This window comes from Balaenoptera ricei, chromosome 6 (genome assembly GCF_028023285.1).
Source record: "Balaenoptera ricei isolate mBalRic1 chromosome 6, mBalRic1.hap2, whole genome shotgun sequence".
Lineage (NCBI taxonomy): Eukaryota > Metazoa > Chordata > Mammalia > Artiodactyla > Balaenopteridae > Balaenoptera > Balaenoptera ricei.
In genome coordinates, this window is record NC_082644.1 from 76570431 (window position 1) to 76589403 (window position 18973).

General features: G+C 35.6%; 1 protein-coding gene and 1 long non-coding RNA gene across 3 annotated transcripts in view; one reads left to right on the forward strand and one right to left on the reverse strand.

The window, feature by feature from the left end:
- LOC132367121 (uncharacterized) overlaps positions 1 to 5781 on the forward strand; it is a 58752-nt gene extending 52971 nt beyond the window's left edge. For both annotated transcript variants that reach the window (XR_009503691.1, XR_009503690.1), the window contains exons 6-7: positions 2265 to 2339; positions 4519 to 5781. This is a non-coding gene — a long non-coding RNA (uncharacterized LOC132367121). The remainder of the gene's footprint in view (positions 1 to 2264; positions 2340 to 4518) is intronic.
- A 590-nt stretch (positions 5782 to 6371) lies between these two features.
- LOC132367120 (large ribosomal subunit protein uL14-like) lies at positions 6372 to 6840 on the reverse strand. Its single transcript, XM_059924922.1, has one exon. It carries the CDS (start codon positions 6830 to 6832, stop codon positions 6410 to 6412), a length of 423 nt encoding a protein of 140 aa, XP_059780905.1. The 5' UTR covers positions 6833 to 6840; the 3' UTR covers positions 6372 to 6409.
- Positions 6841 to 18973: the final 12133 nt, after the last annotated feature.

Consider the following 18973-nt stretch of genomic DNA (forward strand, 5'->3'; position numbering starts at 1 on the left):
CTGCCAGCACCTTGATCATAAGATTGTTTTCACCCATGAAGAACCAAATTTTGCCCTTTTATGGGGGCAATACTGCTTCCTTTGAGAATGCATGATTTACTCTTTTCACTGAAAGCTGTTATTATTTACAAGTAGAAAATCTTGCATAAATTATGATAGTACAGAGAAGTGATAGGACTGAGGTGTATTCAGAAGAAGGGAGAGAAGGATCAATTGTTTACTGAGCATCCACCAATTTGCCAAACACCATGCTAGGTATTTTGCATATATTATTTAATTAAATCTCCCAAAAAGCCTGCTAAGTAAGCTGCACTATTCAGCTCAAATGATCCATTTTCTCCTATAATTCCTGGCTCTGTTAATATTGACTAAATATGATTTTCCTTTTAAGATCTCAATATCATCGTGAGCAGTGATTTTCCACATGCTAGTGTACCTTAGGGACAATGCAGGACCTAGAACAAACCCTTCTTCCTTTAAACTACTGACAATTCATGTTTATCTGAAGTATATCTATGGGGTTTAAGTTATATTTTTTTGTGAAAAAGATGAATTCTACTTCTTTAGCAAATTTTAAAAGCTGCTGTTATGGTATAATTCTTCTTCACTTGATTTTACAGATGAAAATCTGAATCTCTGAGAGGTTAGATCTCTTGCCTCTGGCTACATATTAATTTAGTTGCACAATGGAAATAGATTCCAACTTCTTATCTAGGAGACAAATTAATTATCTAAAGAAAGAGAGCTTATATTTGCTTTAAGGCATTTTGTTAACTCTATTTAGATCTTATGTTAATTGTTTATTAAATAGATAATGTCTTTGCACTTTGATTACAAAAAATCATTTAACTTATCTTCTATAGTCTTTTAAAAACTAATATTTAGTTCTTACTCCAAACTGAAATATATTACTTGATTCAGTTTGGTGAGGAAAAGTCACCCAGCTAATGACAGTGTTTTGAGTAGCACATAATGTAAATGAACCATCATTTTGATCTCTTTACAACACAGTAGTATTTTTTCAAAATATCATTGCTAAAATTAAGTGATGTTGAGTGAAATTACTTTTATTACATTTCATATAATATATGTCCATTTTGTCATGTATATTTTAGGTATAGGGTCTTAGATTATCATTTTATATTTGCTAGAATCTGGCTTCTATGTGAACTGGTTTCTTTTTGGAAGATCATGTGGAATGAAAGTGTGAATCAGTGAGATTTACATTTTTATTTTGAGATGTCCATAATTAATAATGTGAGGTATGCTTTTCTTTTTTTTTTTTAAACTTCATCTTTTTTTTTTTTTTAATTTATTTATTTTTATTTTTTATTTTTGGCTGCGTTGGGTCTTTGTTGCTGCAGGCGGGCTTTCTCTAGTTGCGGCGAGCAGGGGCTACTCTTCATTGCGGTGGCTTCTCTTGTTGCAGAGCACGGGCTCCAGAGCACGGGCTCCAGAGCGCAGGCTCAGTAGTTGTGGTGCACAGGCTTAGTTGCTCCGCGGCATGTGGGACCTTCCCGGACCAGGGCTCGAACCTGTGTCCCCTGCACCGGCAGGCAGATTCTTAACCACTGCGCCACCAGGGAAGCCCGAGGTATACTTTTAAAATAGCATTTCAAATGCAGTGATATACTGTTTTTTGATGACATGAGCTTAATAGCACAAAGAGTAAGAATTAATGAGTTGAATGAATTGTTGGTTTATAAGAAGGGCGAATAAAAATGGATTTCTTCGTTCATTTTTGTGTTCCCCTTTACTTCTCTATCTGCCTAAATCCCCCACCTTACAACTCACAAATATAAGTTATCACTCCCTCCTCTGGGTGCTGGGAAGAGCATTTTACTTATTCTCTTTTATGGCACATATATCTTTCTCCCTTGTTCTATAGTTGTCTCTGTACTTGTTTTATCTCCCTTACTAGATTATCAGCCCTCAAAAAATAGAGCCTGCAACTGCTTCATTTTTCTGTTTCCTCCTTCTCTCATGACTATGGCATGTAGCCCAAGATTTGATGAATTAATGGATGTTTGCAGGCTCAGAGAGGTGGTTTCCTTCATTTTTTGGCCTTCTGTTGCTTTCATAATAGAGAATGGCACCTTCTACTTCCCTCATTTTTCTCCATGTAGTTAGGTTGAGAGAATGAAAGGACTCCATTTTAACCCAATATTCTGCCAATGCTGCTAATTAATTCTAATTGTAGTGGCAGCTTTTAGGATGTTGACTCTTCTTTATTAAGATTATAACCAGCAACTCAATGCACACAGGTCACCATGTAGCTGTCAGATGGCAGCAACTTCCAATCAATATCCATCTGGATTGGATTCATCCTGGACCTAGAGGTGAGTATTAATCCCTTGAGTTATCACTTCCTCAAGAAAAGAACGTTTGTTTTCTTCCTAACTCAGGCATTTATGATTGCTTTTAAAACCCCCTTCATGTCAACATGTTTGAGAAGTGAAATTTCATATACAAATGTTTACTTTGATTCCATAAGTTTATTGATGTGTTTAGAGGCATATAATGTATATTTTCTTTTACAGAGCGTATCTTAGTAGGGAGGAAGAAAAATTATGCATTGTATTATGTGCTGATCTAAATGCAAATATTTTAAGGTGGAATTAAAAGATGTGTCAGTGTCAAAGTATTTTAAAGTGCTAAAGAAATAGAATCAAATATTTTCACAATGAAATACAGTCTCTCTGGGGGTCTCTTTCAGTAATTGTTTTAAATCAGGAAAATATGAGTAGAATACATGGGGTGATGTTGAGCAAAAATGGATAATCTTGGTAACTATTCTGTTTGACTCTTTTGTTGAAAACAGGATGGAACACAAAGTTACAGTTTTAACTGTTAATGAGATTACACTTTATTATAAAAATGCAACTATTTTCTAACTTTGCACAGCACATATAAAGAAAGAAGATTCCTAATATTTGTTGCATACACTCATAAATGTCTTTAAGGGATTTTCCTAAAGCATGCTTTGTCTGTGCAGCAACATATATACCTACCTGGCTACAGGAAATTCAAAGTATAAAAAAGTCTCAGATCCCTCCATTGGAACAACATATGTAATGCTAGCATCCACCTGCCTCTACTAGGACTTGTAAGTTTCATCACTCTAACCAGAGTCTAAATTCCAGCCACAAAAGAGACTGGCAGGATTATGGAGCAGGAAAACCTGGTGTTGAGAAGTCTGAGGCAGATTAATGAGTTCTGAGACAGATATACTCCCTATGGAGACCCAAAACTTTGGGGGTAAATTCACTAGTTTCACAGATACAAACTCAGTGTATCTAGGAAATAGGGACAATGTCTTGATATTAAAAAATAAGAATTTTTAAAAAACAAACAAACATACTGTTAAGAAGAAATTAGTACTGTATTTACGGTAGATCTTAGCTGTCTTCAAATAACAAGACTTGATTTCATTCACATCCTTCTCAAACCACTGGTTTCCCTTGAAGCTATGGTGCCTTTTTTGGGGATTGCAGTAAATACATCAGATCAATGAGGAAAAAACATTAAGTATCAAGAGTTTAAAGATATTTCTGCATGTTAAGTTATTTGATACATTTACTGTAATCACAGTCAGGGCACTACTTGTTGTTCCTGTTGTTTATTTGTTTTTAATATAAAGCTTGATAAAATGACATATTTCATGTAGAAGAATACACAGAAAATCTTAAGAACCATGTAAATGAGTAGTTGCCCTTATTAGATATTTAACACAATTTAAAGATATGAGTTAAAAGAATATGATACTGGTATAGAGATAGTAAGATAGATTAAAAGAATAGAAGATAGAGTTAAGAAACCCATAGAGATGACATTTCAAATCAATGAGGAAAAATGAATTATTCAATTCATACTATTAATACAAATGTCCCTATAGCCACTAAAGAAAAAAAAAAGCAATTGACTATTGGGGGTAAGATAATTCAGTTCTCTACCTCCCTCTTTATCTTAAAGATTAGGTTAACTCCAAAAATGAAATCATAAAAATGCAAGAGGAGAATATGAATGGATGTGTTCTTAATCCTGAGTCCAGGATGGGATAACGATGGCATGAAATTCAGAATCTAGACTTAAAAAATTTTAACTACATGTAAATTTAAACCTCAGTTGAATAATGAAGAAAGACAAAATTCAAAGAAAAAACTGGGAAAGATATTCACAAAGTAAAAGACTAGAAAGCAAATATTTTCTATATCAAGAGCTCTAAGCCATCAATAAGAAAAGACCCCAGAGAGTTGGGTAAAAACATCATGAGGAGATTCAGAAAAGAAAAAAAAACAGTCATACAAAATAGTATGTGTAGTCCCATATAAAATTAGTTAAATCAAATGCTTTCCCACCAATTATTTCAAGGGAAGCAAAATTTTATGTGAAAGTTTCCTAAGTTTAAAATATTGACTCAATTTTTAAAACTGTGCTGCTCAAACAAATTTGGCCTCTGGGCCGTGAGTCTGAGAGCGTTATTAGGCATGATTGAGAATAGACTATCTCCTTTTTCAGATATCGAAGAAAGTCTGCTACACAGCATTGAACAACCTCTGCAGAACTGGGGAAGGAACAATTCATGAGACTAACAGTTACCTTCTACCAGTTACTTTCTTCAGGCTGATGTTAAGCAGCACTGTATGTATATGTGTGGAATTATTCCACAATTAATGGTAATACAGAATTTTCTGGGAAGCTTGAGATTAGAACCTTTAACATACTGATCAGAGAGGAATATCGGGTAAATACTAAAGGTAATTAATAAATAATCTAAAGTTAATCATTATAGGACCATTAAATAAATCCTGGTATAGTCATACAGCAGCTAAAGAGACATTGATTACCTTTTAACTTATACTACAACATGTATATTTAAAACATTTTGGGGTAACCACTAAAAAGAGGCAAACAAGTGTATAACTTGCAAACCAATAGAAGGTAAATGAAAGAGAATTTACAAAAAATAATAATCCACAAAAAGCAGAAAAAAGAAAAGAATTTGTCAGTTGAAAACAGAATATTTTAAAACTACATCCAAATATATCAGTTATTTTAATAATATTAACAACTAAACTGGAAATGGACAGTGTACAAATATATTTGGATTTTAAGCATATTTTATTTTCAGACTAGTCATAAATTATACAAAAATATGAGAGTAACTGTGTTGGAATAGAAAGAACTGGAATTACTTGAATTAAAGACCAGCTATGCCATTTTCCCTCAAACTATGTGTCCTTAAGCATATTTCCTTACCTTTCAGAGTCTGCTCTTCCCCACATGTATATACCAGATAATATATACTTCACAGGAGTTTTGTGGTGATTGTTTACATTGAATGCGGTGCCCCATCCGTACAGGATATTTTAAAAATTATGACTGAAATTTACTCTTGGTGTGTAAAAACCCAAATTAATGGCTTGACTAATAGGGCTGTCCAATTTTTAGATAATGTCCTTAGTTCTTTTTTGGGGCATATCATGCATTTTCAAATATTGAGTTTATTTTTATAATAGGAGAAAAGGTTAATACTACTTGGGTGAATATGAGATGTATTATCTTTAACAATTAAACTCACAAGATTCTTTGCTATTGATGTCATTTCTTAAAAATAATCAAGGTGATAAAACACCCATTTGGATGTACTAGTAATAAGTTGGGAGGGTTAGATATATAGTTGGGCTGGGGTTCGGGGGTTTTATCTCGTTTCAGGTATATTATAGTACCTAGCATATTTTGATACCGAATGAATATTAATAATGAGAGCAGTAATAATTTCAATTTAGCTTTCTATGTAGAATACAGATGTAGCAGAAATTTCTGCTGAACTTTTTCTCCTAATGCAAATTGTGAGTATTACAATTTATTTCTGCTATTGACTAAACCTACGTTCTCTAGCAAATTATTTAATACATTTGTACCTATGATTCCATCTATAAAATGGGGGTAATAATACAGACCTAGTTAAATATTTAGTTCTTCAGAATGCTGAAATGCTTTAAGTTCAGGCTTTTATTAAACGTAGTTATAAGATTTTGTACAATATGACCTACCAATTATACATAGCATTACACTGGACATAGAGGATAAAACATAAAATGAATTCAAAATATCTGAATAGTAGCAGGTTAGCAACAGAGGTGTAAGTTACTTAATATAATAGAGGGATTATTCAAAGCTGCTAGATGTGACCATCTAAATGATCAATTTAAATGTGAAAAAATTATCTCAAGACTATTAGTCTCTCCTTGTTATAGTTTAAGGTTAGCTAAGATAAAAATGAAATGCTTTGTTTAAAGTTTGTGTGCTTTATATATATAGATAGATAGATATTTCTAATTTTTCTTTTTTTTTGGAGGAAATAATTTTTATTATCATTTTTTTCCTTTACAAATACACTGAAGAATCATGCAGTGCTGCCAGCATTGGATGCAATCCTGGGCCACAAGTCTGCACATTCCTTTGCAACTGGTCCTGGGATGGCAGAACCTTTCATCTCGCCTTTATTGTTTACTATGACCCCTGCGTTATCTTCAAAATAAAGAAACACACCACCTTTTCTCTGGTATGACTTTCGTTGTCGAATTACCACTGCTGGATATACCTTCTTTCTGAGCTCTGGTTTGCCTTTCTTGACTGTGGCCATCACCATGTCACCCACACCAGCAGCAGGAAGTCCATTCAGTCGTCCATTGATCCCCTTCACAGAGATTATATACAGATTTTTGGCTCCTGTGTTGTCAGCACAGTTGATCACGGCTCCGACCGGAAGACCCAAGGAAATCCGGAATTTCGCACCAGAGGACCCACCACGTCCTTGCTTCGACATCTTGAACACCAGATGATATTTCTAATTTGAATGCATCAGATTATTTATTAGAATTAATGTCTTAATTTTTTATGATGCATTGAATTTCATATTTATGTTTCACTTAAAAATACTTTATGCAAAATAAAGTGTCTGCCATGGATTAAAAAGCATAGTATAATTAATAAAAATAATAGAGGGTTTTGTTTTTAAAATGAAGTAAAATAAAAATTGAATTAATTAGTATCTAATATACATCAGACACTGTTAGGCACTTTAGACATATTATTGATTATCCTTAGAAGAAATGCTATGAAGTAGGAATTAATAATTTAAATAACTAAAGTAATTTGCCCAAATCACATAAACAGTGATGAAATCCACATTTTTCAGTCTTTGTGAATCCACAGTCTAGGCTTCTTTTTATAATCCTCTTCAAATAATTAATACCCTTTTACTTCTGTTATTTTATCTAATATATATAGTTACTGATCTAGTTTCTCTCTCTCCATTTCTCTATCTTTTTGATAGACGACATTCTTTTTCTCACAACACAACTTTCACAATATTCCCAGCCTCCTGCAGCCTTTCCACTGATAATTCTTCATAGGCTCTTTTTTTTTTTCCTTTGCATGTGTGGTAGATACAGCTAGTTGTGTCCCAACATCCATTCTCCTCTTTTTCTTTAATAATAGAACCTCAAATTTTAGCTGAACACATGGTCACCAAAGACTTCCTTTTCCCAGCTTCCTTTGCAGTATTTGTGCTTATGATTACATTCTGACTTACGAATGAAGGCAGAAGAATCATGTGGCATTTTTCTTAAACTTACCAAAAGAGAAAGCATATGTTCTCTTTGCCTTCATCTGTTTTGCCATCATGTGTGCTGTGAAATAGATGCTGCATCTTGGACCAATACAGCAGAGGCCACAAATCATGGAGTAACAGGATAGAAGGAACCTGGGTTCCTGACAAGGAGAGTGCCGTATCACCACTGGCAGGGCCAGCTACATAATTTGTGAGGTCCTGTACAGAATGAAAATGTGGGTTCCATGTTAAAAAAGCAAGAAAAACGTCACTAAAAGTACTAAACTATGTTTTCTCTTTTCTTCCTCAGTCTGCCTTTAGACGTTCCATAATGTTTTTATTTGCTATTCAGTATCACTCCAAGTAAAGAAAAAAAAGTTAAAATATTAACGTGAATTTTAACATTCATCTTTGTATTGTTTATGCCAGTTTTAAATGAAAATATAAGAGCATTTCACTTGTGTGCATAATTAATGAAATTACACAATTTGTATTGCATATTTTGTATATGCTTACACCAGAAGAGTAGAAATGCTGGACAAAACTAACGCAACTCTTTTTATTTCATTTTTTGATAAGCACACATTCTATCAATGCCATTTACCTTTGGCTTACTGATGAGTAAGGAAGCATTGAAAGAAAAAGGAAGTATGGTTGCTCTACCTTTCCCTTTTCTTCCTTTTCATCCTTATCAGTGTTAAGTGATGGGCAAATATAGGAAGGTATCATGAGTAAGAAAGGATACAGTGGGGTTCCTTGGTAGTTTGTGTTTCTTAGAATGCCACTGCCTTTTTCCCTGCACGTGAAGCAAGTTCTAGTTTGACAAAAAGCACGGGCTCTCATGGGCTGTCAGTGTCTCCCTTAGTCTTAGAGAAGTACACTTGTATTGTGTGGGACCTTGAGTCCCACTAAACTCAAATACGTTGTGGATTCACTTGGATTCTATACTCACTGGGCATTGCAAAGGTTATATGTGAATGAGACAGAAAGGAAAGACAGTGTTTATCTTCTCTGCTCATATACATGCTACATTTTCCCACTGGACTTCACTTACCAAACATTAGTTAAAAGATAAAATTATTCAGAGTTTCAACATGGCTCCTGAAAAGCATTAAACCTAGGGGGGGCCTGAGTGACTGCACAGGTTGCAGGTTCTGCCCAGACTCTTCTCTGCTTTCATAGACTCTTACGTTTCAGACTTTTGTCTTTTGTCAGACCCAACTAAAAGTCTTTAGTTAGACAAAGTGCCTACCTTAGAATCTGACATACAATAAAAACTCAATAATAGTTGTAGTTATTATTAGTAGTAGTATTAATAATTCTTATTATACAACACTTTTCCTTATGAATATCCTTTGTAGCTACTCTAGTATCATCAATTAATTATTTCAACTATATACCCAGCTTACATGTCAAAGTTACATATTTATAAAAGTTTATAAATATACTTACTTCTTGAAAATGAGTAGGTTGACTCTGGTGAAATCCAATCCAAGATGATGGCATTCCTTTGTTTGTGATAATTAGCCTAAAACCTTAAGGTAAACATGAAATCACTTGTTCTGAATCCTTGTGACAGGAAAAGCAAATTAGCAACTTTTAACATTTTTACACTTTTGTGTTTATCAATCTGAACAAATTACCCCAATCAGACCAGGATTAGGAAAGAGGCGTACATATATTTACCAATGACATTAAATTTGGTAGAAAAGTGGTAGTGAATAGCCCATCAGTTTTTTGGTTAAGTATTAGATTAGAGCCTTTATGGATATGCTTAGAATACTGGCTACAAGACAGGACACTAAGTTTGCCAGAGGCCCTGGTAAGAGGCAGGTGGGGTAAAAGGAGTCACAAGGTTTTAGTCACCCTAGGATATTCAATAAAAATAAAAATAATGTACAACTATAGAATTCAGTCACTGGTACTGAATGCACTAGCAGAAATTCAAAAAGGATAGAAGAGAGTTAGTCCAAACTGTAGAGGTCAATTTCTTAGACTTTATAAAAAATGGTAACAAATTATACCCTCTTCTATTTGTCTGAGTTCTTAAGCAGGAACAGGTCTTATTATTATTGTCCCCCAGTGCTTAGCACTGTGACTTGCACCCAGTTGACCCCCCCTTAGATGTTTGTTTTATTCTTTCCACATCAAAATGCAAGACAAGCTCAGACAAAAACCGAAATGAATTGAGAACATACTAACACCCTCAAATAGCTGTCAAGGATTTAGAGGCCATGTCTTAAATGGTTTGGACATCTGGTGAAGTAACATAAAAATAGAAACCCCAGTAGAATTTTTTCAAAACTGAAGTAGAAAGAAAGAGATCTAGAAGCAACCCTTGAAATCCCTGTAGGAACATAATAAAGAAAAGACTTTAAGTGGGAGCCTTGAACAGAAAGCTTCGTGTGCTACAGGGGTTTAAAAAGGTGGAAGGAGTCTGTGTCTCTGAGAATACGATGAAGGTCTTTATTCCATGTAGACATAAGGAATGTTGATGTTACACGATTCACTAGAATACTCACTTGTAAATATGCAGTCAGATCCTGACCGTTTAGAAACAATTTCCTGTCTCCGTGTCAGTATATTTTCATCTGTCTATGGATAGAACTGTTTGCTGAGGTAAAACCTGTAATTTTCAAATCTTTAGACATTTCAGAAACTAAGAATTCATTGGAAAAATACCCACTTAGAATATAAATAATAGACAAGAACAGCTTGTAGAAAGCTCAATACTGTTCAGATCCTTGACAAGCTCGTAGAAGCATACTAAAGCCATCATTAAGCAGTTTTTCATGGGAAGGATGCAAGCAATGGCTAATCTCAAACACTTCTTCTTTTTTTAAATAAATTTATTTATTTATTATTTATTTTTGGCTGTGTTGGGTCTTTGTTGAGGCGAGCAGGGGCTACACTTCATTGCGGTGCGCGGGCTCCTCACTGCGGTGGCTCCTCTTGTTGCAGAGCACGAGCTCTAGGTGCTCGGGCTTCAGTAGTTGTGGCACGCAGGCTCAGTAGTTATGGCACTCAGGCTCAGTAGTTGTGGCTCACGGGCTCTAGAGTGCAGGCTCAGTAGGTGTGACATACAGGTTTAGTTGCTCTGCGGCATGTGGGATCTTCCCAGACCAGGGCTCGTACATGTGTCCCCTGCATTGGCAGGTGGATTCTTAACCACTGCGCCACCAGGGAAGTCCCTCTAATACTTCTTGAACACTGTCAATATATATGGAAAGAAGTGTCCAGAGAGTCTGTCTTTGTCCCATGTCATCATTCTTAGACACCAAGAAGTCCAAGGAATAGGTATTATGTAGATATAAATTAATTCACAAAAATTATAATTATAGTGATATCTGAGCAGAGTTCTCTGATGACTTTGCCTTGAGACAGGAACATAATAGTAAGACTTATTAAGTCTTAGTCCTAATCAACCTCTTTACATAACTTTGGTAGTTTGTAACGTTCATAAGTTTGGTATTTCCTCAAGGTTCTGAAAGACATAGTTGCTATATTTTAAGGTACCAAAGTCATATAGGGTTTAACTGCCATCTCCAGACCACTTAAAATCATCAAAAAAATGATGTGACTTCATGATTAGAATTAGCAAAGTTATTTTGCTTGCTTTCCTTATCTCTGTGCAGATAAATGCAAGTCATAAAAAACAAACAAGGACTTCTCTGGTGGTGTGGTGGTAAGAATCCGCCTGCCAATGCAGGGGACACTGGTTCGAGTCCTGGTCTGGGAAGATCCCACATGCTGTGGATCAACTAAGCCCATGAGCCACAAATACTGAACCTGTGCTCTAGAGCCCGTGAGCCACAACTACTGAGTCCGCGTGCCGCAACTACTGAAGCCCGTGCGCCCAGAGCCCATGCTCTGCAACAACAGAAGCCACCACAAAGAGAAGCCCGCGCTCCTCAACGAAGAGTAGCCCCTGCTCACTGCAATTAGAGAAAAGCCTGCGAGCAGCAGTGAAGACCCAACGCAGCCTAAATAAATAAACAAATAAATAAATAAAATAAATTTTAAAATATGAATAAAACAAAAAAACTGAATTGCCAACAAATAAATGTAGAGAAAGTCTGAAACTTACTGACTCACCCAGAAAACACCTACTAATTCTTCTGTGTTTCTGTTTTAGAGCTGTTTTCTGTTTTGTCACATTTTTGGTATCTTTGAACTTCAAATACCTCCCAGGCAGTGAGATGGGAAATCTTGTGCGGATAATATTTGAACGTGGACCATTGAACTGAAAAGAGACAAGTTTTACTGTTTTTTCCCATGATGACATCTTGTTTCAGTGACTTTTATGGTCTGTATACATGAAGTTTTCTTTTCTAGTTTTACTGAGGTATATCTATTTACACATATATATGTATATATCTATGCATTTGGTTTTTTGGATTTTTTTTTTTGGTGAGAACATTTCATTTCTACTCTCTTAGCAAACTTACATTATATAATACAGTGTTATGAACTATAGTCACCATGTTATATTAGATCCTTCAACCTTCCAACCTTATTCATCTCATAGCTGAAAATTTGTACCCTTTTACCATCGTCTCCTATTTCCCCCATGCCCCCCACACCCCTGCCCAGTCCCTGGTGACCACTTTTCTACTCTTTATTTCCATAAATTTGATTTTTTTTTTTTTTCAGATTCAACATATAAGTGATACCATGAGTCTCTGACTTTCTCTGTCTGGCGTATTTCATTCACATCAGGTTTTGAGCAATGCACCTTCTGAGGATAAGGGCTTACTGTACTTTATCAGCCATCTAACCAGCCAGGAACATGTACACAGGGAAGCAGAAATGGCTTTAGCGCTTGTGATCCAGCTTCTCAAGGTGGAGAAGGCCTAGAAGAGATTTTTTAAATTTGACATTCATTTATTCATCATTTTGAATTCTGTAAATATTTGTGGGAAATGTGAGGGAAAAGTGATCAGCAACAGAAGACAGAGCATGCATCATTTTCATAAAACAGCTTCTTTTAAGGCCTTGGATATTGGCACTAGAAAGTAATGCATTATCTAATCTTTAGAATAGTACTTTCATTTTTGTTCACAATGATCATGTCCAAGAAAAAAAAAGCCTGTTTACCTTAGTTTTTGGACATTCCTCAAATAATCATTCAACTATTTGAATCTCTAGTTTGGGAAATAAATTAAGGAAAAATGTTTGCCCTTTAATTTTATATTCAACACATACTTATTGGATATTTATTATGTGCAAGGATTTCTGCTGGGTACTCTGGAAAAAAATAGACTGATTAAAGCTTGTTCTCTTAAGGAGTTTGTGATCAACTGGAAGAAGACGGGGCATAAAAATCCAATGTACAAATATTAAAGCTCATAAAAACATGTATGATTAGGGACAGTGCAATTTCAGAGGAAGATGGAACCCTTGGAAATTTTCATTTTACAACTTTAAATTCTTCACTCAAAAGAGAGGTACGGGTTTTTTTTTTTTTTTTTTTTAGAAGTACGGTTTTTATTCAACTGGATGGGTAGATGAGCATGTGTTATGTTCCCAGCGAGGTGAATGGTGAGAGCGAAGATAAGAATTTTGGAAGGGGAAAGATACTTATTGCAACACAATAACCATGTACACTGATTCAATCAAAAGCCTCTTGTATGAGAAAAGAAATTGTCCTCATTCTAAATATTATGCCTTCGTTGTGTGAAAACCACTGCACTAGAAAATGTTAGCATTACAAATGCGTGCAAGAGTCAGTCCCTGCCCTCAAACAGCATCTTTTATGGCATAACTTTCACATGGAAATCTTAGGATTTTCTGAGGATGTAACCAAATTAAAAACAAAAAGAATTATAGAAGGACAGATGGCAAGCTGTATGGAGAAATATGAGTTCAGTCATCCAGAACTTTCTTAAAAAAGTTATGCTGGTTTAGGCTCACGGTCTCAAAGCAAGCAGAGTATAGCAAAGATGCAGCCCTAAGAAACTGCACTATGTTTTTCTTAGAAAAAATTTCCCCCAATTTCTCTATGGAAGGCAGTATGTTACTGTCTCTATTGTCCTGTATCATTAAAGCTCAGACTTTCTATCAAGAATTGGCTGGTGAGGAAATTAGAAACAGAGGTAGAATTAAAGTCATCTCCCTCAGAGATCATTCAGTTGGCATTTACTGAGGATTGCAGGGTAAGTACGAAGTACCTTGTGACAGAATAGCAAAAAACAGCAAAAATGTGTTCCCCTGGGAGAAAAAAATGACATTTTTTTTAAAACAACAAACATATAGTGATTTTCAGTTTCTCCAAATACTTTCCCCTCTGGTAACTGTCCCAATACTATTCTATAAAATTACTTTCACTGTTGAAATTACTAAGATGTGAATAAACAGAAATAAATAGGCATTTAATTTTTTACTAATTCCTTTAGAATAATTATGAATTTATTTATGAAAAGTTCAGCTGTTTTTTTATCATAGAAATTCATCCCTTCAAATATATTGAAATGATTATCTAGAACTGTTCTGTTTTTCACTTAACCTTGATATTTGCTGAATTCAGAAGTAGGTGAGGATTTATTTGCCACAGTTATACAAAATCTGTTCAGTTTCCTCAGCTTCTTAGATGCAAAAAAAGAATAGAAGTTCAAAGCTGCTTAATCAGCCTGATTCCCTGACACTCCAACTAGAATCCCTCCTCACACCTGGCAGGAAACACTGCTGTTGCCCTCTTGGACATGAATTAAGACCTGTGAATTCTTGAAATGATTTATTCATTCACCGTCTTCCTTCAATCACTGAAATAAGTGAGAAATTGTACATGAAAGCTGGTTAAACTTTTGGATTATACTAATTCTCTCTAGGTTGCCAGTAAATCATTTCCCCTTTCACTAATTAGTGGTAGCAAGAAAAGTATTATGGATGTCAGGAGCCCCAGATAGCATGTCTTTAATAACCAGGGATCCTATCCTAAACCAAGGTCAAAAAGAATTCTAAGCAAAGCCTAAGGAAATGGTGCTGATGGTAGGACTGATGAGATTTGGATCAACCCCATTCTCTTAATGAGCATATAAGTCAACCACATTTCCTAGTCCTCCCACATCTAGCAGGGGCAATGTGACTAGTTCTCACCAATAGATCAAGAGCAGAAGTGAAGTGTTACTTCTGGGTCTAAAGAGGATCTACCCAAAACATACTGTGTATGACTAGTGAGCTAAGATTTTTTTTTTTTTTTTACAAGTTTAAAGGGTTGAAAAAAATTATATATGTATATACAAGTGTATATACAGGTGCATTACCTTTGGATAATACCTTAGCAGTGTCTGAACTTTAAAACCTCCCACATGGGCTTCCCTGGTGGCGCAGTGGTTGAGAATCTGCCTGCCAATGCAGGGGACACGGGTTCAAGCCCTGGTCTGGGAAGATCCCACATGCCGCGGAGCAACTAGGCCCGTGAGCCACAATTACTGAGCCTGCGCGTCTGGAGCCTGTGCTCTGCAACAAGAGAGGCCACGATAAGTGAGAGGCCCACGCACCACGATGAAGAGTGGCCCCTGCTTGCCGCAACTAGAGAAAGCCTTCGCACAGAAACGAAGACCCAACACAGCCATAAATAAATAAATAAATTAATTAATTTTAAAAGCCTTTAAAAAAACTTCAAATGTGGGAATTCTTTAAAAAGAAAAAACAAAAAAAACCGATCACACCTTTTGACCCAGCAATGGTGGATCAAGGTGTTGTATGTTTTAGGTTTACTTGCATGTGTGCTCAAAGACACAAAAATGAGTTTATTGCAGCATAGCAAAGGTCTGGAAATAGAGTCAAGTTTAATAAAATGAACAACTGTAGTTCATGTTTTAGAAAATGGAAGTCACCTTAGGCATTGAGAGATATTGTTCCAACATTCAATGAGTATTATGGTTCTTAGAAATATTTATAAAAGAAATGTAACATCAGAAATCTCTAGTCTTTAAGAATCAAGGGTACCAACAGTTAAGCAATATAAGACAAAGATTTTACACATAAAACTTTGTTTTCGTTTCATTTTGTCTATTAGAGGTGGTGGCATAGTCGTATGCTTAGAGTCTCAAGCTTAAAGAGAATGAAGCAACTTAAGAATGAAAGATTTAGTATGATTAGATATTATTTATCTTAATTTTTTAAAAAGCCTTTACATTATAAAAATAATGTATTCTTATTTTTGTAAATATTAAATACATACCGCAATATTAAGAAGAAAACAGAAACAACCACTACTCACATGCTTATAATTTGATGATTTTCCTAGCAGTCGTCTTTTTCTATTTTATACACACATGTATTTCCAACTTTACATTGCATTGTCATAAACTTTTTTCAATATCACTAAAAGTTTTACAGAAGAATGATTTTTTTTTTAATTAATTAATTTATTTATTTATTTATGTTTGTGCTGGGTCTTCGTTTCTGTGCGAGGGCTTTCTCTAGTTGCGGCAAGCGGGGGCCACTCTTCATCGCGGTGCGCGGGCCCCTCATTATCGCGGCCTCTCTTGTTGCGGAGCACAAGCTCCAGACGCGCAGGCTCAGTAATTGTGGCTCACGGGCCTAGCTGCTCCGAGGCATGTGGGATCTTCCCAGACCAGGGCTCGAACCCGTGTCCCCTGCATTGGCAGGCAGATTCTCAACCACTGCGCCACCAGGGAAGCCCAAAAGAATGATTTTTAAAAGCTGCTTATCATTCCATATGTACTTCAATACCAAGATGTACTATATTTAGACATTTGTGTCAGACACATGAATTGCTGCTGTCTATGATGGCAAAATGAGCACCTCTGAGTGTAAAGTCATGTCCCCATCTCTGAAAGTTTGGTTACAAACATGTGGTAAATTCATAAAAGTTTGGCTCATAAAGTATGAATAATATTCCTTAAAAGAACTACCAGATTTTCATAAAGGTAGAATTTTCTACTTATAGTCCCACTGAAAAAAAGATCACTGCCCTCAGAGTAGACATTATAGTTGGTAGTGTTGCTTAAGATAATGAGAGGTGGAGAGATGGATGTGGGTTGAAATTTGGTTTAAGCCTGATAGTTTAGGATGGGAAAAGATATTTGGACAGATTTGAGTCATAATCAGACTTCAGTCACTACTTGTGTGACCCAGGACAAGGAAATTAACATCACTCACTCTTACTTTGTTTACCCAAACAAAGATACTAGTAATAATTACCTTAAAATGTGGTCTGAGAAATAAGTAACAAATATAACATCATTAAGTTTCTGGACCATGCTTTGTATTTAGTAAACAACAACTTTTGTTATTATTATAGGTAAGTAAGCATAAAAATTTATGAGGAGGGCTTTCCTGGTGGCGCAGTGATTGAGAATCTGCCTGCCAATGCAGAGGACACGGGTTTGAGCCGGGTCTGGGAAGATCCCACATGCCACGGAGCAACTAGGCCCGTGAGCCACAACTACTGAGCCTGCGCGTCTGGAGCCCGTGCTCCGCAACAAGAGAGGCCGCAATAGTGAGAGGCCCACGCACCGCGATGAAGAGTGGCCCCCACCTGCCGCAACTAGAGAAAGCCCTCGCACAGAAACGAAGACCCAACACAGCCATAAATAAAAATAAATAATTAATTTAAAAAAAATTTATGAGGAGTGAATTTATTACAATGTCATGTATCTATTAACTACTTTTTTTTTAGTAATACAGTTTATTCATTTATGTACCTGTTACCAAAATTTGCAATTTTAGATTAGGCATATACTATCGTGATCATGGTTCTTCTTACTACTCAGATGTTAGTGGAATATAGCTTCCCACTGAAAAATACCAAGTAAGAACAAATGTGAACTTCCTGGGATAAAGGCAGATTCAATTAATGTGAGATCTGAAAGTGAACATGATCTCTATTACAAAATTTCACACCTACAGTAGCCCTGCAAGATTCACAAGGGACTTTATTTTATTTCCGTCACAACATTGAGTGGTAAATGAAAGTTGTGGTAGATGGAGCTACTTTTTCACATTTTACAGATGAGGCAATCAGGTGTCAGTAGATGAGTGATTTACACATGGTCATAAAATGACATGTTTAATAAAATCTAAAGTTCTGGAGTTTCCTTCCACAACACCACACTATATACTGTGTGTGCCTCCATTTTTTTCAGTAATCATGGAATTGAGCTGGATGTCAGTTGGAATGTTCAAAAAATCCAGGTAAGCCTTCTTTTTAATGTATATGTCTAATACAAGTAATATATGAATATGGCAGACAAAACTAAAAAGAGCAGACAGAATTGAAATAAATGATCTCAACTCACCTATAACTAATGTTCCCTATATCTACTTCCTAAAGGCAACTGAATAGTTTCTTATGTATCTGTTTAAATACTTCTAATTCATATGGCAGACTATATATGTATATAAACACATAATTATTTCTATAATATATGGCATACTATACATTCAACTCTGCTCCTTTGGTTTATTTTAGTTAATATATGTTTTATTAAAAGAAAATGTAGCACATTATGTTTTCATATTGTATAGTATTTTATGTATGAGTGTAACAGTTTATTTACCCAGTCTACTGTGGATGGATATTTAGGTTATTTCCAGGTTTTTTTTCACCAAGTTCTTTTTACTGTGTGCTATCGAATAAAGGAAATTTTATAGAGAAACACTTCTTAATGAAGTATAAAATTATCTATGTATGTAATTTTGGGTATGTGTAAGAGAAAGGGAAAAAAGGAAAGCTAGAATTTTGTAGAAAACACAGGGTTTTAGCCAATATAGTTTTGTTCGTAAACCTATATTTTGATCTTTCAGTACTTGGGCAATACAATAAGCAGAGAAAATTTCCAGTACACCGACGCCTGTAATTCTCACAGGTATTTCACTCCATCAATTGTTAGAGGAGGAATTATTTCTAGAGTTGAGAAGAGAAACCTAAAGGCAAGGCTGTTGGCTGTTATAGCAACATCTATGATATCAAAAATAAACCTGGAAATGGAAACTGTGTCAGGAAAAGGAAAGGTCAGGGTGGACATCCTCCCAGAGTTGCTGCTCAGCAATGTTAATATGTACAGATTTGGATGGATTAGATGGATGCATCTGAAAAAAAATAGTGTTAATATAGAAAACACTGAGACGGGAGTAAAGTGGCAATGCTTGGATCACTGAATGAAGCAAAATAAAGTGTTGTTCAGTGAGAGGAGAAAGGTCTCCTCTAATGCATCCAAGAGCTCCTATTTTTACAGTTCCTTGTGTGGAAGCGAAAGCATTAGAGGACACTAAAAACCTTGCCGAGGTTACCTGCAATTTGACGACACCAGGCTGTTTGTGGAGCTGCACTGTGATGGGTTTTTACCTTCCGTGTGAGGTTCACGATGGTTTGTTTAAAAGAAT